Raw genomic sequence first — 26,632 nt, 5'->3', positions numbered from 1 at the left:
TTTCACCTGAATGGCTCCACTGCACTTTCCCCACCACTAAAACAGGCTGGAGGATTTCACGAAAAAGCGTGATCTCCATTTTGACATAAACTGCCTGGATTTAGTGCAGGAGATAAATTTTTCGAGCGCTGTCATCCTGAGGGCTCCCATCTCTCTGTTTTATAGACTCTGGATTCATTAAGCTTCCTCTTACTGTTTTAATGAAAAGTGTTTTACTTAAGCTCCCACTTCTCTGTTTTACAGAATACTGTCTTCTTTAAACTCCCCCTTATTCAGTTTTACATAAGAGGGTTAGTTAACCTCCCTCTCATTCTGATTTAAATATTGTTTCAATCACGTTGACACTTCTGCTGTGCACTATGGTATCTTTGTTAGACTCACTTTTACTATTAGTATTCATAGTGTTTCTATTTGTGCCCTTTTTTGTGGAACTTGAACATAAAGACTGGATACTTCTACTTCATTTGTTGTCTGTGGTCAGGAAGGCTTCTTATTCAAACAGCTAATATTTAGTTAATGATGTATAGAAATTGAAATGTTTATTGCAGTACTATTTATACTATGTTTACCTGCTTGTTGTACATTTAAAACCTTGCCAATTACTTTATGAATGTATTTTTTTTTCTCTTGATGCAGCTGCACCCTTTCTTCATTAATTTGTCACAACCACGCTCTGTTGCTTGAAAGAATGATAAGCAAGGAGTTTGTATGTTTAATTTAATTTCCATATTGAAGGTTGAATGTTGTCAAACATTTTTGAGAAATTGAACTTTGTAGCCAAACAGTATTTTCAGTTTTAGCTAGTTGATTTTGCCAATGTGCTGATAGTTGGCTTGGGCCTTCAACCACCCAAAAAATAAAGAGCATATATTTCACAAAGAGCAGAGTTGACAGCAGTGTGTCTATTGTTGTGTCTCCATTAGCTCTGCTCAGCCCAGCAGGGTTCAATCATAGATGATATGGTTTAGTTTGTTTGTCTGTTGAAAAACCTCCCACCCGGACAATAAGAGGAATCTGAACATAAAAAGCAAATTTCATGCGACATGAACATCATTTAGTCTCAGCATTCACAACAATAAAACAAAAGGCAATAGGCAGTTTCATTGCTCTTATCCAAAATCACCTCTTTTGTAAATTAAATATAAATTTACCGGCACTAGCTAATAAAGCTAAATGTTGCTCAAAACTTTTCCATTATATTCAGGGAAAGTTCTATTTCGAATCAGTAACCATTAATCCTCCAAACTGGAGCTTTTGGCCAGCATCATGCCAAGCTGTGAAACGTGGTTGGCTGAGCGGTGGACTGGCCAGGTTTTGCCCAGATCTCAAGACAGAGGAGAAGCTGGATCTGAGCCAGAAAGGCCGGAGAACAGCTAAAGCCTGGCCAGTGGACACAAGCCATATGAATCCTCTGGCTGCAGCTGAACAAGCCAAAGAGGAGGCTCGTGGTGATGTTGATGGCTTCAATTGCAATCCCCCGACTACAGCAGGAAATGTTAGGAGTTTCCCTACTATTCCGTCATTCAAAGCAGGTTTTAAAATTGTAAACGACATATTTACAATAAAAAAAGAAGCCTACACTGTTCCATCCTCCAATATCCTATCTGTCTTTTTTTGTTGTTGTTTAATCTCTGGCTGTCCCTCTTTATATCCACCTCCCTCTCACTGTCTGCCTCCCCATCTTCTCCGCCACTGCTCGCTGACAGGCGTCCTGCCTTCATTTACGCCCATAGACTCTCTGACGAACCACGTGGCGTGACGATGTTTGTTGTCAAATGCTACAAATCAGGCCAACTCCGAGGGACCCGAGGTGAACTGACATGGTCGCATGCATGACGGCCGTCAGCAGATAAGGCTCTATTGATTCAAACGGATCGCACACCATCTGAGGGGGATTTATCAATGTGTCAATTGCCCACTAGCCAACCACAAATAACCAGCAGTGGCCAGGCCCTAGGGATTTAGAGGAAATCCAGAGGATTGGAGGGACAGCAGAGGGAGGATCTTGAGTAAATAGCAACAGAACTGAAGGTTAAGTCCTTGCATATAGAAACATCCATGCAGGACAGACAGGCAGATGACACAATGTGGCAACAGAAACACAAAGAGAAGTTTTACTGTGTATTGATGCATAACAAAAACACGTCTCTGTACTGCATGCGCACAATACACAGATATGATCATAGTATAAGTATAATCACTTATTTACTCTTCAGAGACTGTGTACATTCAATGCACTTAACCATACAAGTTTTGTCTCCCACACTCTCTTTCTACCAGTCCATAAACAGCTAATGTCTCAGTGTTTAGGGTGAATCATTTTCTCAGCAAGCTTTTGTTAGTCAGTATTTTTTTGTTGTTGTTGCTTCAAGCCTCTCGTGGCAGAAAAGTCTCCAGAAGTGTAGGCGTGTCTGGGGCCTGACCTTGGAGATTTACCAACGTCTGAAACCCCATTCAGCTCCTGAATAGTATGCAGCCATGTCTGACTGGTGGGCCAAGGAAGTTTTACTGTTGTCGAAGATTCAAACAGCTTCAGGTTATCGGGGAGCATAACACAGCAAACACATAGCTTTTCGTTTGATTGTATGCTGAAGGCCATTGATGGATAAACATTTCAATACCAAGTTTAATAAAACTATATGTTCTTTTGAGAGAAAGTCACACTTCATGTACACAGTTTTGAATATCTCGAGTTTTCTGACACAACCTCGACTGGAACAGACATCCAAATACACAGTTTTATATTTGAAATGTCCATAAAATTGATTTTGAGAGAGTATAATTAAATCTAAAAATATAACCAAATAAATAAAAGAATATTAAAAATGTTTTAGTGCCTAATTCGCTAAATTAGTGATGCTTTTACACAGACTTCCTTTAAAAGAAAGGTACTAGAAGATGTTAGATGTGATACCTGTTATACTTGATGATGTACTTTAATTAAGCAAATTTTATTAATCTAATTACATAGGCCTGAGCATTTACTTTACATGGAGTAAGTAAGTGTAAGTTACTTACCTACTGCAAGTAACTGTTTCAGCAGCTGATGAACAAACACAACAATTTTGTCTACTAAATAACAGATTTGCTGTTTTCTGCTTATAACTATGTGCTTTGCTTTTCCTGTTTTTGCCATAGTAAACAAAAAAATCAATTACTTACTACAGTAAAATGACTTGCCTTGCAGTTGCATGCCTCCACAAACCAGTGGAACATGCATGTCTGTCTAGACCCTTATTCTAATCAGTTCACCCATGAATCCATGTGGATGTTTGTGCCAAATTTGACATAGTTCCTTCAAAGCATTCCTGAGATATTGCATTCAGGAGATGTAGGGACGGATGTATGGACAAGCTAAAAACATAATGCCTTGGGCCAGAGCTGCTGCAGGTGCAGAGGCAGAGGAATCCTTAAATAAAGTGCTAATAAAAAGATATAAGTGACTATACTCTATAAGTCTGATTTTGCCAGTAGATTTAATAGTTCACTATAACTATAAATTGTTTGCAAATATAAATATAGAGAAATAGTGACCTTTGGAATAAAACTTGCCACACAGGTAATGTACTGTATATTAAGAGGTCATTGGGATGACAAAGTACACAAACTACCCCTTTAGACTACATACACAACACCAATTTAATCATGTCAGGCTCACTACTGCACAGTAATGTTTGATATCAGCCCAGGTTTATTCTCCTGGGTCTCAAGTGTTTTCATATAATGCAAATTTAACATGTTGCAGCATTTGGCCACCGTACAGCCACCAGCCAAGCATTATGCAAATGAAGAGAAATGAATGCAGTGGGGGAAAAGAAGTCTTTGCCCTTGAACAGCCGCTGCACATTCACCACGAATGAACTTTCTCTCGATAAATGAAGTCAGTGAAGAAGTTCCCACATTTAATTGCATGTCTACCAATTTGCTCAGGCATGAGTGCCATTTTCCCTCATTCTTTTTTCTGCGTTAAATGCTGCAGCCAGAGACCACTGTTTGTGTTACAGTACATGTTCAGGGTTGAGGGTTATACACACAAGTTGTTTGTCTCCCGTCTTAATGCATGAAACATGTATGAAGTGATAATGGCTGCAGAGTGCTTTCACCCACCAAAACTGCAGGATCAGTCTCAACAAAGGCAATAATATCACTGCATCACAACATACAGCTGCAGTCAAACAGTTAAAGCAGGATTTCTATACACTGAAACAAATATTTTACATGAAACCAGAGAATTTTCTAAAACAAAACCCCACAATTTTAAGGAGTCAAAAAAATGCATTTGCTTTTTTTCTAATTTGTTTTTCACCTTGCAACCAATCAAATGTATCCCGCCAAACAACATAAAAACAAGGTTAGTGACAAAGTCCCCCAAGCCCATAACTCATTCGGCATTTGATGATTTTCTGTGTTTTATAAGACACAAATTGAATATCTTTGGGTTTAAGACAGTTGGTCAGCCAAATAGGATGTCTGATGATGTCACCTTGGGATCTCTGGACAGTTTTTACATAAAATTATCAAACAGAAAGTAGTCTTACATATCTATGAGTGAAAGGAAAAAACAGACATCTAAACACTATCAGCTACTTTAGAAGTGTTTCACCTCAAAGGAGGCAAAGAGAAAGGCACCATGTTTAGTGTCACCTAATTCCACTAATATGAAAATGTTTAAACAACTACAAAATGCATGACATAAAATGATTTACAGTCAAAAGGAAATTTAAGATCCTGGGATGTGACGTCGACACGCTATCACTATTCAACCAGTGTGGCCTGTATTCCCGATTGCTCAACCAGTTAGACCAATAAACAATTAGCACACGCTACACTTCCTCCCACAGCCGAACAAGAAGCTCAATCAATACTGAATTTCATCAAATCCACTGATACAGTTCAGTTTAGTTAGTGTGCTGTGTTGTAACATTGCTATGTTACTGTACTTTAAACACATCCGTTCCCCCACCCACCCACCCAACCACATTGACTGAGGCACTGGCTACGAAAGATAGCATTTAGGAAGATACTGTCAGTTAATAAGACATGCCGTTGCTGAGATGTCAATTATTTGTAACCAAGAGATTCCTCAGTACGCGCGCTGTATGTGAAAGCACAATTTGTATTTTTTTACCTAATTTGTGATAAACAAAAAAAATAATAATTTGAGCAATTAAATTACATGTTAATCGTGTATCATTTAAATATTATTCGCATTTAAAGCTACAATATGCAGTTCAAACGAGCACTAGCGGACACAGCTTGCCCTGCCATGGACCTGCCTCACCACCAGCTGACTGAAAACGGAATCATCTCATGCTGTATATCAAGCACCAGTTAGGTGATTGTGATGCTTTTGAATTAGAAATCAGTCTGGTATTCTATAAATAAGAGCAAAGCCTGTATCAATCATTTTAAATCAACATTTTCCAGTATAAAAATAATGAGGACAAATTTCCTGATATGATAATTAAAACCCTCTCTTGGGAGAACAGAGGTCACAATCAGCTGCAATGCAAAGCGCCCAGTGCTGTTGAACTGTTGTTGGGCATCGAGTGTCATAGACATGCCCACAGTCGGATAAATAAGTACATACCAACACTGCAGGCGACTGATGGTCTGTACTCCATTCCCCATTTATTCAGAATTGTTAAGTTAATCTCACAGGAAAAACAGAACTACATCAGAGTCAAACAGCTGATCAGCAAAATGATGAAACAGGCAGAAACCAAGGCAGAAACTGCTCCCGCTAATTAGCAGTACAGTCAGTGTGACTCATCCATGTGCACTGTAGTTAGTGCTAAACTTTTCATTCTCACTGGTTAAATTAAACACAATAATAGTATTTACAGTTAAGTATATATTGAGAGTAACACCTTTCTTTAAACTAAAAGATATCCAAAATTACTGAGGTAAAGCTTGGTCGGTCCACCACATGCACCAGACTAAAATATTTAATTTCATTGCATGAAAGTTTTTTCAGACATTTGTGTTTCCCCTGAGAATGAATCTTAATGACTTTTCCTCTAGTGCCACCATAAGGTTTTGTGCAAAATGTCAGAATCGAACTGGAAACTTCTTCATAATATCCTTTAAATGGCCTTGGAAGTATAAAAATAACAATAAGGTGCTTAATAATGGAGCTGTGTTATGGAGAACTGCAGTAAAGTTTAAGAATCTATTTACTGAAATGGAATTTTATGCATTGTGCTTTAGGGTTCAACATCTCTGTCAGAAACTACACTTCAACAGGACACGAGGTTTTAACGATGCAAGGACCTGTGACCTCCCTATTTCAGGACAGATTCTGTTACTGCATCATGGACAGAGAACAACAGGACATAGATGGGCTACAGCCCTGTCTGTCTCCTCTGTTATCTGAGCGGCAGTGCAGCCTGGAAGGAACCATGGGAAAGGGCCAGGAAAAAGGTGGGTCTATTGTCCGTGCATCCTGCTGGATGTGACTGACGCTTATTGTTTGACCAGAGGTCTTTTTTTTTCTTCATGTGGTTTTCTGGGAACATCCTCTCAGAGCATCTCATGTGCAGTGTGACATTACTTGACAAACGCAGTGAAATGAGAGACTCTATGACATAAACTGGTGGTGGGCGATATCTCGAATACACTTGATGTATGGCAGCTTCTTCTCTGTGGGGTGTAGTAAATTATTGTATCACAAAAATCAAGAACAAATTGTCATTTCATTTGTTTAAGACTTGCTTTGGTCTTTCCCGTCTCTCCCTCTGTTAGACTCCTGCTCGCACTCTGCTATTTAAATTCCATAAACCACTCATTTTTGTAAAATGACATCTTTACTTCAGGACCTATACTTTTAACATTGTGAAACTATCAATCCGCCTGATGCAGTGTCAGATTCTCAAAACAGGGGCATGTGCAGTAGTAAAGTTTAAACATCAGCCAAATGTGTAAGTCCATTATTTATTTTCATTTAAGATCTATGTGAGCCCAACAGGGATGCAGATAAATAAAAAATGATATAAATGCAGAAATATCTAAATAATGCCTACGTAAATGTGGAAATGAATAATGAATGAATGTATTCTTAATTGGCAATATTTAAATGTATTTATTTATTTTTTTATAATTAATTCAAACACTTATTTATTTATTTATTTCTCTGTGTCTCTTTTGAGCTCAATAGTTAACAGTTTCCGGTTTTGAACAAATATTGCTTTGTTAAATTTAAGTTGGTCAGAAACCACTGATGAATATAGACAAGAATTTTTTAATGCAGACATAAGATGCAGGGGCTATGACAACTATCATGCTGGTGTGACTATTAATTATTTATGAAAGGAGATTTCAAAATACTGAGTTATGTATGGCATATTGTGATACAGCCTAAAAAAATGTATATCTAAATCTATATCTATCTATCTCTCTCTCTATATATATATATATATATATGTGTGTGTATATATTTAATATTTTGACCACAGCTAAGAATTTTATTTAAAGTTGTGTTTTTAGCCACTTAATGAATGCAAGCCTCTCTTATAGCTCTGGTTTTGGTGTCTACAAAAGCCCTGGAGGAAGCATCTACAGGTTTGAATCTTTGTCTATCTGTTTGAGCAGGTGGTGTACAGTCTGTTGTTAGAACTTATTTTGCAAAAACAGCTGCCACCTGTGGCTGAAAACAACATTATGAGTGTGATGAGAGGGAATAAATACAGTACAGTTGTGGTCTGGCAGCTAAAACTCATCATAAAACTCACTACAAAGCTCCATAATTCTCGGTAGGTTTAAAGCCATGATCTGTAGCCAACCCTAACACCCATATGCTGTAGGTTGTTTGTCCCTAACCCTCTCATACAACCAACAGTAGCATTTTCTGAAACAGTGCCCCCATGTTGTCAGGCAGGCATCTCTGGAAACTGCAAACCTTTTGGTGCCAGGTTCCAAAAATGTGGATACGTCTCTTACAATGGTAAGAAAGTTATCCAGTTATCATCGTGGTTATGGTTCAGATGTACAAATGACCTCTGTCTGTTGCATGTCTTCCATATGAAGTAACCAATTCCGTGTGGTTGGTCTCACGTCATCCATAACATGACATGGGAATGACAGAGGACAATGTTTATATGGTGCAGCTGAGTTGTGTGTTAACCTGTACATAATGTGCAGTTGTCTTGCTGAATTTACCGATACACTAAAGTGAGTCCAATTCAATTCAATTCAATTCAACTTTATTTATATAGCGCCAATTTACAACAAAGTCATCTCAAGGCACTTTACAGAATAAAGTCCAGACTACACAAGTATGTAGAAGCAACCCAACAAATCCCCCTTGAGCAAGCCCTAGGCAACAGTGGAGAGGAAAAACTCCCTTTAATGGGAGAAACCTCCAGCAGAACCAGGCTCAGGGTGGGCGGCCATCTGCCTTGACCGGTTGGGGTGAGTGGAAAGTGGAGAAAGAAAAGAAAAGAGCAACGAAAAGCAACAACGAAAAGCAACAACAAAACAACAAAAAAGCAACAACAAAACAACAAAAAGCAACAACAAAAAGCAACAACAAAACAACAAGAAAAGCAACAACAAAACAACAAAAAAGCAACAACAAAGCATCGTGCAGGTTGTAGGATATAGAATTAATGGTATACAGTAGTGACAAGTAAATGTATAGAGAAAAGCTAGTTCAGGTTGAGTGAGCAGTTTAACTATAAGCTTTATCAAAAAGGAAGGTTTTAAGCCTAGTCTTAAAAGTAGAGAGGGTGTCTGCTCCCCGAATTTGGATTGGAAGCTGGTTCCACAGGAGAGGAGCTTGATAGCTAAAGGCTCTGCCTCCCATTCTACTTTTGCAAACTCTGGGAACCACAAGTAGGCCTGTATTTTGGGATCGAAGTGGTCTAATCGGGCGATACAGAACTATGAGATCTTTTAAATATGATGGAGCTTGACCATTAAGAGCTTTGTATGTAAGGAGGAGGGTTTTGAACTCTATTCTAGATTTTATGGGAAGCCAATGAAGAGAAGCTAGTGAAGGTGAAATATGATCTCTCTTTCCTAATCCAGTCAGCACTCTTGCTGCAGCATTTTGGATTAATTGAAGGCTTTTTAGAGAGTTATTAGGACACCCCAGAAGTAGGGAATTACAGTAGTCCAACCTAGAAGTAACAAATGCATGGACCAGTTTTTCGGCATCACTTTGAGACAGGATGCTTCTAATTTTAGCAATGTTCCGTAGGTGGAAGAAGGCTGTTCTAGAGATTTGTCTTATATGTGACGTAAATGCCAAATCCTGGTCAAAAATAACTCCAAGGTTCCTCACCGCAGTACTGGAGGCCAAAGTTATGTCATCTAAAGTAACTATATTGTTAGACAGCATATTTCTCATTTCTCAGCATATGTCCATGTATGATTTTATCCTTTCTGTCAAATGTAAACCAAAGAGCCACTTTCTAAGAAATGGTGGGAAAAATGGGTAAAAGGTTTTCAGCTGTGACCACGGTTTTCTGGATTCTTTTTTCCTTCTCTTTTCAAGCTATCAGTGTGTCTGCTCACCTTTAACAGTATTATTCTTTAATTTAGCGAGGTAAATGTAGGCAGGGAGTTAACTAAAGGGAAGCAGAAGCTAATGCGGTTCGGTCCTTTCAGTGACCGGCAGCATTATGAAAATACAAAATGTTTTTGTTTTTAATGTAAGGGCTCCGAGCAACGTTTTACGGCTCCACAGAAGCAGATGTCTGTTCACTGTCAGTGGACAGACATCTAAGATTGTGAATCACAACAACAGCAACACATATTAGAGACTCGGTTGATAGAGAAATAAATAATAACGGTGTTTAGTCAGTCCTGAACCTAGTGAATAATAAATTTGATTATTTAAAACTTATTCTCGATTGTAATGATGTTTAATGTGTGGGAGGGAGCAAGATGTACAGCGATGTAACCAGTGTTTATCTGACTGGAAACGATCTTTAATTTCACATGTATTTGATATTTAAATGGAGAGTCAACAGTCTACAATCAAAAGCTTCATGTTGACTAATTAAAACACTGGCACCACTGAGGCGGGTTTTACCTGCAGAACGCACCTGGACATCAACAGTACAACAGCTGCCCTTTGTACTTTTACCCAGTAAATGCTTAACGTGTTTCTAATTATTCATTTCACTGCCTCTTATTCAGTACATTCATTTAAAAAAGTGATTAAAACTCATTTGTGAGACAGTCTCCACCAACAGTAGCTTGTTTTCCCTGATAAATCAAACCCTCATGGTTCAGATAAGGGCACCGTGATGTTCAACACCTTTCTGGTAATTGCTATCTGACAGTTTTACACATGTGGTCGTCCAAGTATTTGGACGTCGAAAATGTTCCTCAGGTCTGGTTTATGTATTGTTGCAAAAAGACGAACAGAGAGCAAAAGCAAAAAGATGACACATTTACTTTTGGTCAGGAGTAAATAATGCAAGTTTTTGGTGATTGATGGCGCGTAAAAGTTTTCTGCTCACTGTTAAAGGAAACAACAGCATAAGCATCATGGTTTTCATGGTCATCATGGTTTCAACTGCTATGGCAGAAGCTAATGAAATAAAATAATAAATAAAATAAATAAATAAAATAAATGATGGCCTCACATATTTGAGCTGTAAAAATGCATCAATTTTAACATACAAATTTGACTTTTGTCATTTCAAACAATACATGTGGTTCATAAATATTTGCTAAAGGTGCAAAGCGCAATTTGTCATCAATTGATGGGTCAGTCGCAAAGAATTTAGAAATAATTGTTTAAGTTGCTTTTCGGGGAAAATCACCAACAAACATTAGACATGAGCTGAGAACCTGTGAGGAAGAGTCATCAGCATTTTCCGACCATTTGAAGATGACTGACTGATTGAAACAGTATCTTTAGTTAATGAGCAATGGGACGTTTAAACACCTGTAAATTCAAATGCTGTTTCTCACTGAAATACATCTCGGGGTGTGTTCTTGGTGGCTCATCTTTAATCTCTCTCTATGAACCTTAACAGCTCAGTGCCAACTTGACCTCTACATCATAAGCCTAATCATGTCAATCTGACACGTAGTGCTGATGGGAACAGATCCACTTTGCCCCTGACAGGAACAAGGGATTTTGCCATAATGAACACTCCAGTTCCTCCAGTTCCACAGTTGAGTCAGGCCTGTGGCTCCATTTGAATAATGAGAATGACACTAACTATGTGCAATAGACACAAGAATCCAACGAATGGCCTGCCAATCACTGTTACTGATTGCATGTCTATCTGCTGAGGAAGAGTGTGACCGTTAGACCCACTGTCAGCAGCAGCAGAGAGGTTTCCGAGCGCAGCCCTGTGGGTATTAATATGGCGCCTCCATTAAAATGCTTTTGTTTTCCTTCTGTTTCACCCTCTGTGTTGTAGTTTTACTTACACTGTTATTCTGTGTCCCCGCTCTCTGCCGCTGAATATTAATGCCGTCTATGCTAATGGCCTTACACTGGCTGAGGTCGAGCAAGCTCCTCCTCTGAATGTTAATCCGCCGCCTCATTTGCATACGCTTAAGTGTCAAATTCCCCCACAAATCATCGCAGCTGCCTCCGTACGGCGAGGCCAGTGCCCCTCGAGCGACAGCACAGAAACAATGTGGTCACACCGTATGCATAGCATCAAATCCACATCAAAGTCTGTTTAGATTGCCAGGTCACAGCGGGTTCACATTGTGTAAAATGAAGGTAATGGGATAGCAGTCAGCCTGGTGCAGAAATACAGCCAGGCAGGTAATAAGTATGAATGGAGCAGGTAATAAGGTTGGGATCGAAACAGACCCCGAGTCATCACAGGAGCAGGACTGTTTAAGCTGCAGCGCTGTTATGAGTTCAAAGGTGAGCGCTGATCCCAGACAAACACACAGGACTTGTTGTGTTGTTGGGTTTTATTCCTCCTTATTTCCACGTGTGCCTCTCAGTGCATGGCAGGTGAAAAGGCTGTAACTGAGAGCTGTAAAGGAAAAGGAGTCTCACCTTGAAAACGGTGATTAGCTTTGTTTAACGACCCTAAACAACACAACGCGCAACATGTATATCTGCTAGGAAACATCATCATCTACAACGTCAGGGTTTCAAATTACAATTCACAACTGCCTGATCATCGAAAGATTATTGAAAAATATTTTCATAATGATTTAATCCTTAATCCACTTTTGAGTCTTTTCCCCCCCTTCTCAGTTGCACAGATCATCTTTTTTTTTCATGTAATATGAGAGTTAACTTAATATCTATTTTTTACTATTATATAGTGTAGGATTAATCAATTATTCAGGAACATAATCAGCAGATTAATCATTAATGAAAATAACTGTCTGCTGCAGCACTAAAATTGTCATTTTGTGCAGCCGACTTTAAATGTCTTGTTTTGGTTGGACAAAATAGACTACTGGGAGACAGCGATGTGACCTTTCTCAGTATTTTGGGATATTTTAAAGGCTTAAAGATCAATTGATTAATGTAGAAAATGTTATTTGCTCTTAAAAATAATCATTAGTTGCAGCCCCAATTTTATGTGATTGGTTTGCTGATTAGTCGATTAGTCAGTTTTCTGGAAATTGCTTTCAACTATCTTGACAATCAGTTAATTGTTTTTGTCAAGCAAAATGTCCAACAATTCTCTGGTTGCAATGTCTACAATGTCTATAATGTGAGCATTCACCACTTTCTCTCTATGCTTTTCATAAAGTGAATATATTTGGGTTTTAAAGTGTTGGTCGGACAAAAGAAGACGTGAACACGTCACCTCAGATGCTGGAAGGCTTTAACTGGACATTCCTCACTATTTCATAGACTAAGTCAATTAATCAGCAAGGTAAACATTCACTAGTTGGAGCCCTACATTCAATTTCTCTGCACCTACGCATGCATCACATAGCTCAAAGCAAACGCTTCATGTTCTTCATATTTACATTTGTTGGAAATAGACATAAGGATAAGATGTGCACACCAGACTGCAAACCACAAAACATCATATAACAGCCTCTGTAATTCCTCTGAACATCAGCAAAAGTAACTCGTAAACTGGCTAGAATGGCATAAAACCAACTAATGGTAGATTGCTTGTGTTTTTTTTTTTTTTCCTGGTCTCTTATTAGAGGTGCTGCAAACATTGTCCATTTAATGTTCCCATCCGTGCAGCAACACTGTACTGTACGTAAGATGTTAAATCAGGATAAAACAGAATAACACGTCCCTGTCCAATTCCAACAACTTATTTCAAACCCTGGGGGATTAGCTGCGTCGGGCTCGTGCTATAGATGTCACTTGCACTCACACAGTCTATAGCTTCCTCTCAGGGTAAGTACGTCTCCTCCAAGCGTCAAGACCTTGAGTCCTGAGCCTGCCAGTGAGAGCGGCAGTTGCACCACCAGCCAAGCAAATTCAAAAGCACACTCATGAATAAGACAAATGGAAGACTTTCTATAACACAGGAGTGACTTCAGTCGACTCCTTCGACACTTTTCTAAATGGAGGTGTCATACTGAGGCTTAGTCAGTTCCCCTGTTGAAAAACTACTCAGAATGATGGGAATGCAAAACTATAGTGAGTCCTTTTCTGCTCAGGTGGCCTGTGAGCACGATGTTAAGTACGCTCCGAGCTATTCTTATCCTCAACAATGGCGGCCCTTCCACGACATTAAGCATCTTTACTCGGGTGGTAATTCTGACAAGGCTGCTGTTTGCAAGCTTGGAATCTTTGTGACTGGATCCACAAAATATGGCAACAAACACCGGCAAATAATGGCTTTAATGCATCTCTTCACACACGAATGCAACGGAAGAACTCACTATTATGTGTTGTTCTTTGTTTCAAACTTTCTGTCTTTCACTGCATTTTAAATCCCAGTTTTGAAGACACGACAACCATAATAGCATCTAAAGGATTCCCATCCCGCTCAGCCTCTTTCGAAGCTCGTCACACATATTTAACAGTGTTTTATCACTGTAAAACTTCGATACGATATAGATGTCATATTTAAGACGTCCCCAACACAAACTGCGGCATCATGTTCGGGATCCAAGCAACCTAAGCTGTAAAACACAGTTAAGTACATGAATTTTTATTTCATCTACGCTTGTTGTTGGTGATCACAGCACCTAAGCAAGTTTTTTGTTTGTTTATAAGTGAGTGGTCTTTTAAGGAATTAAACTCCGCCAACTGACTCCGCCCAACCTTCACAAACATTACAAAGCAGAATAACTAATAGCAATTATTCATCTGTGAATGGATTTCTAGTTTTTCATGCATAATTTCATGCACACATCAACATAAAATCTTTGCTTACTGCTTTTGTTCATTTCTATATTTTGCCACCTTTATCGAAACTTGCAAGCCCAGTTTGTGGCAAATGCAAGGGTTTGATTAAACAATGTTAACCAGCTTGATTAAATTGTCATCATTTCCTCCCATCACAGACTGTCTCAAAATAATTTCATTTGAACTTTTTTGCCAATTTTTCCACCTTTTCTTTCTTCATTAGTACCTGATACGTACTGAAGTGGTAAACCAGATTTGTCAAAGTGATACTTCCATGAACACCAGTTCACTGTCAGCAGTTTAACTACATGATACACAGAGTGATATGGATCTGCAATGCCTGCTAGTAGCAAAACCTTGATGAAATATTCAAGAACATTCCAGCAGGACAATTCAGCTCTTTTCTTCTAATGGAATCCAGATTTTTCTTTTTTCTTTTTTTTTTGTTTGGGTGAAACAAACATCCCAAATTTCCTGTTTTGAAACAACAGAACCCTGACCCTGCTCTGCTACTGACATGGTTTTGTGTATAAATGCAAGCTGACTTTTAAATTCATCTTATACAGTAGCTGATGGCAGCAGTGGCTCCATTATAAAAGAAGAACCAGAATGACCCCTCAGACAAGCATCATCATTAAGGGACGAGCAGCTAACCTCGCTTTACAGTAGGTGAACAGCTTCAGTGAGCATATACAACATGCTTGGACTCTTTCTCTATTCTATCTTAGTTAAAATAAAAAAAGCAAAGAACACTTTTTGTGAAGGGATATTTCTATTACAATCTTTTCTCTCTTTTTTTTTTTTACAATATTTTTTCACATGCAGTAGGTTTGTGTAAATTGATGGCTACAGTTTTGCATTCATGAGGATAATTACTATATAATTTCGTTAAAAGCCTGAAGCGAGCTGTATGGCACATCTGGATGCAAACAAATTGCTAAACTCGAGCCATTTATTTCCTGCTATAAGATGCTACTTCTTCCTCATTAAATGCACCACCTGCATTTTAATCAAACAATAACCACACTGCTAAAGAGAAGGCATTTTATACACTCCTGCTATTAAAGAAAGAAAGAAAAACACAAGGAGAGGAAGGAGGATATGAACACCAATTAAACAAAAAAACGAATTATATTATTTGGTCGGGAAAGATGAAGGTAATAGTTTAAACTGATGTGAGTCTGTTTAATGTGTGTGCTCATATAATGCGACTCTCCCATGTACAGTATCTTTTCAATTGAATGTTTGTGCTGTATAAACATCTGGGAAAGCATTAACATGTGAATTTGCCCTTTCATGTCCACATGTCGGTGTGCATGTGTGTGAGAGAGAGTTAGAAAGAGAGAGTGTGTGTCTGTGTGTGTGTGTGTGTGCATGGTGATTGCACTTGGTGTCTGGGTATGTGTGGTACGGGAGTTGAGGTCCACTGGGGCTTGGACCACTCCGCATGAATAATGCATCAGACCGGGCCGCTGCATCTCAGCAACATTGCCTTGGTCTGCTTAAAGTTGCAAGTTCCTCTTTAGGAAAGTCAGCATCATTCTGCGAGCTGCTGCTGCAGTCGCCTGAGCCTGGCTTAAAAATACCTTCTCCAAAATAACTCAAAAAATTATTATATTTGTGGATACCTATAATGGACACATCCCAAACATCCCAGTTTGCTATATCTCTCCTTAAAAAAAACTAAATTCAGCCTTCAAGCCCATGATAGCAAGCAAAAGTCACATTATTTGTAATATAAGACATGTTTGTATTAAAGCTGGAATAATAATTAAAGTCACTAGTTAATAATTGCTCACCCTACTGGTTCCTCCACAAATGCATCACTCTTCTGTAACTGTATCTCTCTGGGTTTGGATGAGCACTAAGATCAGCATTTCAGTTTAGTCATTGCTGGGATTGTGTTATAGAAACAGTTGACCAATTATTCAAGAACATAAGTGGAATATTAATAAAATTCAATACTACAGCTAAACTAAAGATGCACTTCTGTATATTCTGCTACTAGCCATCCCAGTGAAGACACATGATGAGGGGAACTTGACATATTGGATAAACTTCTTATCTACAGATTTACGCATTTGTGATCACAGAGCAGATGCTGAAGACAGATGCTTTCTATATAATTCACAGTGGGATCACCAAAGGTTCAATCTGTATGACACTGTACACCACACTCTCTCAGCGCCCAAACCAGTTAAAGCATCGGGAAGCTGACATGAAATTAATTCACGCCATGCAATTATTTTATGATCATATTAATATGCAATTAGGGTCTACTTCATTGAGAAAAACTCTCTCTCTAATCCACACGCACACACACACACACACACAGACACACACACACAAGGAGGATGAATCAAAGATCAATATTTTTGCGCTAACACCTAAACCAGTAACTCTTCACGAGTCCACAGTGACCAAACTCTCCACAGTCTTGTTGAGCTGTTGCAGGCACAGCATGCAAGTATGTAAAAAACAGGTGATATGTAAATATATGCAAATGTTTAAATGCACATGGAAAAACTTTGCATCAGTAAAATTTGAATAGTGTTTCAGACCTTCTTTCTGTTTTTCCTATAATACTGTAACTACTGTAGCTCACTTTCTTTATAATTCTAACAAACTGAAAAGTGTGAATCCGATCCTGTAGTCTGGTGCTGAGCCTCAGTCTTACCTACTTCAGGTGGGTCACAGCCTCCTTTCTGACTAGATCACACTGAGTCATGAATTTCCAACTAGTTAATTGGCCACGTGAAAGCACATCCTACACAGCTCGTCCTCTTTCTACTTAAAAATAAGATTCTAAGACCCGTCACTAAGACAGATCACTTCAGTGGATGATTTTTGTTTGCGGCGCAGTCTGAACACCGGAGCCTGTTTACTTTCACCTCAGGAATGTTTGGCACTTTGGCATCACATCCATATCTCCTCACTGACGGACCTACAGTACACGGCGACCCGAGCCTGTCTTTCTCTGTCCAGCCGCCACATCCCTTCCCTCCTCCCCGCTCCGGACCGCCACAGCCCCGCTACCCTCATACCGGTTCCGTGAACCAAACGGGACCGTGCCGCGTTTATCTCCGGTCGGCTCACCTCTGTGCGCGCCTGCAGCCGCTTGTTCATCTCGTAGATCCGATACTCGGGCTGGACCATGTAGGGCGAGTGTCTCCTGTAGAAGGGTCCGAACGGAGACGAGTAGAACGGGTCGTGGGTTGGATTGGACATGGTGGATCCTGGTGAGGCGCACGGCGCGATTTCAACATCCAGCGGGCACAGCAGCGCACATGGAAGTGCGATGCTCTCTGAAGACCCCCAGTGGGAAGCACCCGCTGTCGAGGCTGAGCTGCACTCTGCAAGTTGGCCTGCCTAGTTCGCTGCTATAGCGTGGTGCTGGATCAGGAGGAGGAGGAGGGAGGGAGGAACAGGGGAAGGGGGTGGGGGTGTGTGTGTGTGGGGGGGAGAACTGAAGGGGGGAGGAGGGAAGTCGTTTCCTGTTCCCTCTAGACCTGCACTCAGTTTTGCACTCTTGCAAAGTTCAAGTTGCATTGTTTTACATGTACTGATACTGCGACCACATTCTATATTCAGTAATGTGTAACTGAAAATACAAATGCAGGGAAACATAGGCTGTATTTTAATCAGCACATCAGAGGTTTTAATGACATGGAACATGATGAAACCAATATTGAGTCCGAATCATGATAAAGCCCCATGTGCAGATGTGTTCATTAGTTCACGCAGATCACATAATCAGTACAGTGATTTCAGTATATATGGAACAACTACATACTCAAAACTAATAATCAACAAAACTCATCTTAATATGACTCTTTTGTGCTTTTACGTGTTTTAAATCCTCTCAGAAAACGAGGTAAAAGTCTGCTGCAGATCTAAACATCTTCAGTGGTAAATGTATTAGGAGAAATTATTGTTTTTGTAGCAAGATGACTTTTGCATTGAAAACAGTAGGAGAAAGCCACGAGGTCATCTTCTGCAAAAATAACCGGAGTTGCTTTCATCATTAGGTAGAAAAAAAGGATAAAAGCATAGTTTGAGGAAGTTGGTCTTTCTAAAAGTGAAGAGATTAAATTAAAAACAGCCTGTTTTAAGTGTGAAATTGAAACTAAACCCATCAACTTTGACTGAAACAAAGAAATAAGTTCAACGGTTTTCCTCCTGAGCCATATGCCTTTGTAACATTTAAAGGTGTAAGGACTCAGTAACAGATGACAACATGCACAACACGCTCAGACTGAATTCATAAACAGGCCATTTTCATTTCATAATATCTTATCGATTGTGTTGCCGCCGGTCAATGCTGCTAATGACAGAATCTCAGTACCTGGATGGTTACAGTAAGCAGCAAGTGGCATAATTTGTGATTAAAGGGAGATGCTGCGGTGGGATTCCAAAATCCACATTTTCCCTCTGAGCCTTTCTGAGCCAGAACATGTTTAAAATGTGTCAGAAGAATTTACTTTTACGCCACAACAAATTTCTGATTTTGGTGCCATTAACTGGCAGAATCAAAAATAGCACTGTGGCAGACTGGGTTTACCATCAGGGCCAGATAAACACACTAATGGGTCCTGAGGCAAATTATGCCACTGGGCCACTGTAAACCTTCACTTGCTGTCCTGCGTGTGTGTGTGTGTGTGTGTGTGTGTGTGTGTGTGTGTAGACATAGAGGCACAAAGTTATTCGAAATGCAGAACATATTATGTTGGTGCAGTGTTAATTTGGCCTTATTTTTTCATTCCTGTTTTATAGGGAATTTGTGCTTGAAACACTCAGTTTCCAATTTATACAGTAGTTGCACCAGCAGAGCAGTTTCATTCTAAACATAACTAGCTGGCTAAAGCTACAATGTGCTACTTAAACCAGCACTGGCATGAGGCTCAGGCCAGGCCGCCATGTTCTGCCCTGCACTTAAGATCGTCTCAATAAATGAGAATGCACCAAAACTTACTACTCAAGAACAATCACTTTAAATTCTCTGACTGGTCAGAAGGGCGACCCTCACTCAAAACTGTTTGGAAGCGAACCTCTCTGCACTGCTCACAGTGCTGTTCAATGAGTCGGGTCACAGGAGGCATCGACAGCACTTCTCCAAATCATAATGAGGACTGGAGCTTTAAAAAAAAAAAAATCTTATTGAAAAAAGTAACTTATGTCAGTACCAGTCATTATGGGCAGATCACTTAAAGTAAAAAGTGCCACGTTGGAAAAACTAACAAACCAACCTCGTTTGATTGACAGGTGAGCTCTGACAAGTGCAGGGCGAGAAATGTGGAAACAAAAGACACAAAGATCAACTTCAAAGAGAATACACCTTTTACACCTTGTACATGTACTATTACTGTCACATAATAAACCCAATCAAAAGATAACCCATTCCAATCAGCAGGGAAATCAAGACCAAAATGTTTTTTTGGAGTTTGGGTCTGTTTTGGTGTTTTCCGTTTTGGTTTTCCCTGACCTGTCATATCTACTTCACACAGTGGCTTCCTACATTTCCCAGAAGGACTGTGGATAACCCAGAGAAATGGTGCATAAACATGTTGTGACGTAAACGATTACATATCAGCAAAGGGGCTTGGCTTATCTTTCCTGTAATATTTAACATGTATATTATATGAAAATTAGACATTTTGAATGAAATCATTAGTCCAAAATCTTTGTCTGAACATACCTGTGTGCTTAGTTTGCAGATGTGTTGTCTACAATTCACGTCATGACTAGTTTGCATAATATGACACATGGACATGCATGGCATCAACATGGCTCTGTTCCATGTAACCCATGTCAATAACATCATTTCCTTTGGCATGTGTGTCACTAACATGTTGAATTTCCACAGCAGACACACCGGAGAGCATTAGAAATCTTTTTTTCTGGCACCGGAGAAGATTTCCTCCACGTTCTCCTCCGTGACAGATTAGGCTCAGGCTGCAAACTAGCCACAAGAATCTAAAAATAAACAGACACTCAGACCGGCCGTAATGTTGCAACTGAATCTCACATTAACTACCCGCACTGGGAATTAATGAACAGCATTTATGAAGTCTGACTTTTAATCCAAAATGGCTGAATGGGGAGAGGCAGCCTGAATCGAGTGAGATAAAAGTTGTAATCCAAATGCCTCAGGCATGTGGTCGGGTAATTAAAAAAAAGTTTGAAAAATCTATTAATAAACCTTTAATTAAAAACTACATTTTTAATATCTCAAGACCTTTTCAATTGACATTTCTAACAGGATTTGGTTGCTTGCCTAAAGCGCTTACCACTCAAGTGTGGCTGCAACACAGTACATTGAAGTGAACAGCTCATTTAACCGATTTCAATAACAACATGGCTGTATTGTACAGATGATCGTAAACAGGACTTCCATGTGAGGTTATGGTGCCCACCAACTGATGTTGTCTCATGACTGTCTTGCCATGAAAACAGACTGACCAGGCAGACGAGAACATTATCCTCATGAGCCTCCGCGTCCACATGATTCACTCTAAAAAACCTCTACATTTATTTCATTAGTCCATTAAAAAATATAAACTATATTATTTTAGATTTTAGATCAACTGATTGACTTGGAGGGATAGTTCTACTATTTATCTTTGTTAGTATCACTAAATTCCATAAAATGACAAAATCCAAAAGTGAATTCATATAAATATCGGTTTGATACTGTAAAACTTGTATTACTCCAGTGACTCCAGTCAATTGTCGTCTAAAACTATTACAAACACATCAATCACACACACACCCTCCCACCGCCGGAATTTGTTTATATAAATCCGCGGCTCAAAATAGTGCCCACTAAATGCAACTATATTGCAACTATGAATAACTGCCGTGCTGTTTTTTTTTTTTTAAATGACATCAGACATTTGGGTGACTGTGGCGCAGGAAGGTAGAGCGGTTGTCCACCAATCTCGCAGTTGTTGGTTCAATCCCAGGCTCCTCTGGTCACATGTTGAAGTGTCCTTGAGCAAAACACTGAACCCCAACTTAGTTGCTCCCAGTGAGCATTGGCCAGCTCCCCATCGGTGTGTGAATGTGAGTGTAAATAGGTGACTAAGAAGCAGAGTAAAGCGCTTTGAGTGGTAGGTAGAGCTGTGCTATATAAGTGCAGACCATTTACCATTTTTGACTCATGCCAGTTATCAGTGCTGTAGACAAGGTAGAGTAATTGGAAAGTACACAAATACTAGAGTAATTGGAAAGTACACAAATATGTGTTTGGATCTTGCAATGGAGGTTTAAACAGCTCTGATTGTGTTTTAACTTTTATTCACTTCGATAATGTTCTAAACTCACATCCGGAACAGTGTGAGTTAAAAGGAGTATTTCTGTTATTACAGGAATTTTACATACTGAGCAGGAGGCAGATCAAAGTACACCATGTACAATACTTTACTCTCTTATGAACGCTGCTTACCCAATTAATGCAGTTTTACTTGTTAATCGCTGACGATCTCTTACTGAACTCACCGGAATGATCATTTTTATTCTCTGGTGCGGGTGTTTTCTGTTCTGACCCTCGTTGCGACATTTTTTTTGGTTTAGTTAACTAAGAGGCGAAATTAACAGTTTCACTTTGCAGCTATTAATTAACTCCAGTCCATCTTCTCTTTGTGGAGGAGTGCTTGTTTCAATGCTGTTGAAAAGATGAAAATGTTCAGCACTTTGTTTTTTCATACTGTTGAGTAGTTCTGCTTTAGTTCTCTTCATAATGGGCTTGTTTCGCCCTCAGGTACAACAAAGTTGAATTGAATTGGGTTCAATTGGACCAAACTGAACGGAAAACCAAATGCACCTTGAGAGTTTGTACCGTTGCATCCTTTGCAGGTTTGGCAGAATGCTTCAAGCCTCGACCATTTGTTAAACAGAGCGAATGCATCAAGGATGAAGAAGGGGAGGTGCTTTTAGTTGTGAAACAGCAAGGTGAGGGAGACAAAACACTTGTGGATGAGAATGGAAATGGGTCAGGACACATATAGACACTCTGCTTCTGCTGGGTTCCCTCTTGGTGTTACTATGGTAACATACCCTATCTCCCTACCTACCTACCTGCCTGCCTTCAGTGCACAAACCACACACCCTAGCAGCCGTGCCACAGGTTTTGCACCTGAACGCACCGATGCTGCTCCTGTTTGCAGGAAGCTGGAACACGTCTTATCCTGTTTCACAGCAGAGCGTGTAAAAATAAAGTTGTAGATATCTTTCATGTAGCTGATGCTGGTGTAAACAATCATTTGCCTTTTTCTTTTTTCAATCTTTTTTCTATTTTTGGAAGTGAAACATGTGCCAATATGGAAAATGTTTTGGAGTTTGATTGTGTTATTAATCAAAGCAGCTTGCAGATGATTGGCAGCCCAATGATGAAACCTGAGATGTGATACAAATAGAGCAGAATTTCATAATGCAGCACAATGTAAGGACTGCAAATAATGCCCTGAAGGAAAACTTAAGTCTGTCTTGTCTCTAACCCAGACCATAACCACATTCCAGGTGCTTGTGGACTCTTCTAAAAGTAAAAACTCAACTGTGAACACTGGGAAGCGTGTCCCCTATTTTGAGCACACAACTGTTTTCCAAATATGGATGAAATATACCCCGGATGCCGGAGCAGCAACTTCTATGGTGGAATCTCATTAGCATCGTAATAGCTTCCAGGCTCATTTGCATTTTGCCGTGAGTGATTTTTTTTTTTCTCCTTCTTTCCTCTTTGCTGCTGGATGGAATAATAATAATAAAAAAGAAGTAAAACTTTGAAGCACCATATTTTATTTCATTATTTAAGTTAAACAAATTGTAATTGAAAAGCACTTTTCAGTTATGCTATTTCCTCATAGCGGTGACAAATAAGTCTTACAGTCGTGTCGAGCAATTATGGAAAGACACACAAAACTATAAACTAATATTGGCACACAGGGATGGCAAATTAGTGTAAATAGATTAATACAGGAAGTGAAGGCTTTTATTTCTATTTCATAAACAGTCTGTGTGTGCAAAGGTGGAGTTTTAAATCATCCTTGCACCAATTTACTGAACTCCAGTGGTGAAGTGACATGACATGAAGTCATTACTGAGCTTACAGCCCCCAAAAACCGATAGAAATGATGGAAACCACACACATAGCTGCTGGAATTACTTAGTTGCAAGTTTAAAAAAGGCCGAACTACACATTTAAAGTGATTAACCAGGGTTTTGTTCACCCTGCAGCCCTTTGTAACAAGGTGAAAACACGTCCTTGTGTTGAGTACAAGGATACTGCACACAGTGCAGCTTGTTAGACATCCACATTCTTCTTTCTTATGCTGAATTTTTACAGCAAAGCAGGTCAGCAAGCAAAGAGTTAATATTTTCAACCACTTCTGCCTCTGACACACACACACACACACACACACGGACATGGACACACAAGCAAGCTCACACACGCACGCTCGTATCCCCACAACCCATCACCCCTGATCACACTCAGACTCACGCACACTCCCACGCACACACACATGCATGGACACACAAAGCCATAATTCCCAACCCCTCCTCTCCCTCTCCCTCCTCACCCACCGCCTCCTCCTGCCTCCCTGGGCTCACCCTCCCTCCTCTTCCTCCTCCATTCTCCATCTCTGCCCCCCCTCCTCCCTCCTCCCTCCTTCCTCCACCACCACCACCACCACCACCACCCCCCCTCAGGTCAGTTAATAAGCGAGCCTGAGCCTGTGCCTCAGCTTGGCTGTCTGGAGGACATGCAGAGCAGTGTCTCCTGGGAATTGGCTCATGCAGAATGCTGCTCCACCGAGAGAATGGAATTTTACCCTCGCTAGGGCTCCGAGCCGCACCGCACAGCAGGAAACCTGACAGAAGCACACCCACACATGTGCGCGAGCATGCACACCAACACGTGCTGCAGATCAGCGCACAGCCATCCTCACATGCACACAAACATCATAGTCCCAAGAGTGTGTTTCCTGAGACGGCTCCCTGTCCCTTCAAGTAAAGTGACCACAACCTTAGAAAAACACTTATTTTCCCCCTGAATCATCAAGAAGCCATAATTAACGTAATGGTGGCACAGTCTTTGGGGATACACAGTGATGGTGTGTGTGGCATTAAAGCCTCCATTTCACTCCAGCCAATGTAAACACACATGGATATGAACGCAGAGACATCACTGGGTACAGTACTGCTAATAAGTTGCCCCACAGATTTGGAAACAGTGGCTTTTCTACACTTCTGTCTCAACTTCAAGTGTTGAGAAAGTCACCCCCTCCTCCTCCTCCTTCTCCTCTTCTTTCACTCCTCCTCAAACCCACAGCTCCATCTATCGGTGTCCCTGCGTTACATGTTAAAACTCTGTAAGGTGATGGAGAGAGAAGAGAGAAGGGCTGGAAAGGACTCGGTCGGATGCTGTAATCACGATTTCAGTGAGTGGGGACCATGTTTCATAGAGAGCCACTGCAAACACTGTGAATAAGGAGAATGGGTGAAAACATGTTTGAAGCATTGGAAGAATGAGTAGACATAATGACACAGGCGCAAATAGGGAAAAAAAAAATTTCTATGGGTGACCTTTAACCCTCATTTTAGTTTTGTAAATTAAATGTTTTCTGCCATTCAGAATGTATAAATGTGACCCATTTGGTTTGTGAGGCTGTGTTTCAGGACAAAATGAACGAGGTTTGATGAATCATGTTGCCCAGCCTTACTGAGAATGATTCATGCCTCCAACGGGATTGTATTTACACAGGAAAAACAATACTGACATATCCAACACATGCACGCAGAATAGAGAAATATGTTTTTGCTGTTTTTCAAATTCTGTCTAAAATCTCAGTTTGGGAAGGTGAAGGGTGAGCTCCGCAGCAGCGATTATGATGTTTTTCTTTTCTTGACGAGATTAAGGATGGGATCCCATTTTCCGTGCTCGTGGCATGTGCACTGAGCCTGGACATGATTTCTGTGTGTAGATTACCTCCACTGTTCCAATGGGATTAGCAGTTTACACAGATTGTAAACCGGCGTAGCTGCAGGATTGAATCGTTCACAGAGAAGAGGCTGTTCCGTTTCCTCGCTGTCAAACAAAAATGTAGAAGAGCTCGGCTTGTCAGGCACCTTTGAATAAGAGCCAATTATAGGTTGTGTCCTATTTGGTTTAGACCTGTTCCTAAACAACAAAATCTTATTTTTCTTCTCTACCCCTTTTTTGCCTCAACAAGGAAACATAATCCACAAACATAATATTCATAAAGAAGGTGATGAGAGGTGTAATGTGGAGACACACGCCCTAATTGTAAATGAGATTTTTTTTCCCCCCCAAACTAAATGTTACTCTGCCCTCCCAAACACACCATGACAGCGGTGGAAAAATTGTGGAAATGGTGAAGCAAATAACAAATAAAGAAATAAATAAAACATTGAGAGAACGACACACACACACACACACATGCACACACAACTGCAACTGCCAGTGAGAACCTTTCCATGAAATGCTGATACCAAGGTAGCATTTACACAATGGGAACATTTCAAACACTTTACCTATAAAATATTCCTACACTTTTAGCACTGTAAATATTGCATCTGCAACATTTTTCAGGTATAGCACACAGAGGTTATCATTATAATTATTTTTTCTTCTCTCTCTCGCGGAGCACCTCCAGTGAAACAGCCCAGCCTGTCTCAGCTCTGGCTGTTTGTAGTGCAGCAAGCCAAGGCAGCAGCGCTCTCTTTGGGATTTAGCCTTTCAAAAGTCCTCGTCAGATTTGCAGCGCAGACGTACTTCTGCTGCCTGCCGCCCCCACATCTCTGCCCCCCCACACAACCCCGCCACCACCACCACTACTTCCTCCTCCACCACATCTCCCCATCCCTCTAACTAACACCCCCCCCCCCCCCCCCCCCCCTCCTCCCCCATCAACCTCCTTCCCCTCTCCTCTCTCTGCTCACTCTGCTGCAGATGTTTTGGACATATTTTCTTAGTGAGGAAGCTGCGCCAAACTGCCAAGTGCTGACAAAATGCCCCTCGGTTGTCTCCTGCAGTTGTTGGTGAGGCACTGGTGGTGCTGGCTAACGGCTGGTGAGCTCGATACTGGCGGAGAATGGCCGCCAACATTCCTCAGTCAAGAAGGAGGTCATGCTGAGGTTATCCCCAATGGCTGCAAATGAGAACATGGCAGGATCCCAATTACACAAACAAATTACCTTTTCATGAATTAAATAAGAGCAGCAAAATAAATATATATGGTCCCGTAATGCGGCAATGGCTTGCTGTGTTGAGACACACAGGATTTCAGTGTTTGTGAGTTTCGCACCACAATGTGGCAAACATTTACTGAGGGGATTTCAGGTTCAGTT

At 40.3% G+C, this 26,632-nt stretch overlaps 1 protein-coding gene across 5 annotated transcripts in view; it reads right to left on the bottom strand.

The window, feature by feature from the left end:
- Positions 1-17,653, bottom strand: part of ldb2a (LIM domain binding 2a) — an 89,823-nt gene extending 72,170 nt beyond the window's left edge. For 3 of the 5 annotated variants that reach the window (XM_067518669.1, XM_067518670.1, XM_067518667.1), the window contains exon 1: positions 17,363-17,652. In XM_067518669.1, the coding sequence (XP_067374770.1) occupies positions 17,363-17,494 (132 nt within the window). In that variant the 5' untranslated portion in view covers positions 17,495-17,652. Of the gene's footprint in view, positions 1-17,362 lie in introns of all 5 variants that reach the window. The other 2 variants (XM_067518666.1, XM_067518668.1) reach the window with 1 other exon arrangement.
- Positions 17,654-26,632: the final 8,979 nt, after the last annotated feature.

Source organism: Channa argus, chromosome 10, assembly GCF_033026475.1.
Source record: "Channa argus isolate prfri chromosome 10, Channa argus male v1.0, whole genome shotgun sequence".
Lineage (NCBI taxonomy): Eukaryota > Metazoa > Chordata > Actinopteri > Anabantiformes > Channidae > Channa > Channa argus.
This window is presented reverse-complemented; position numbering and strand designations above follow the sequence as displayed.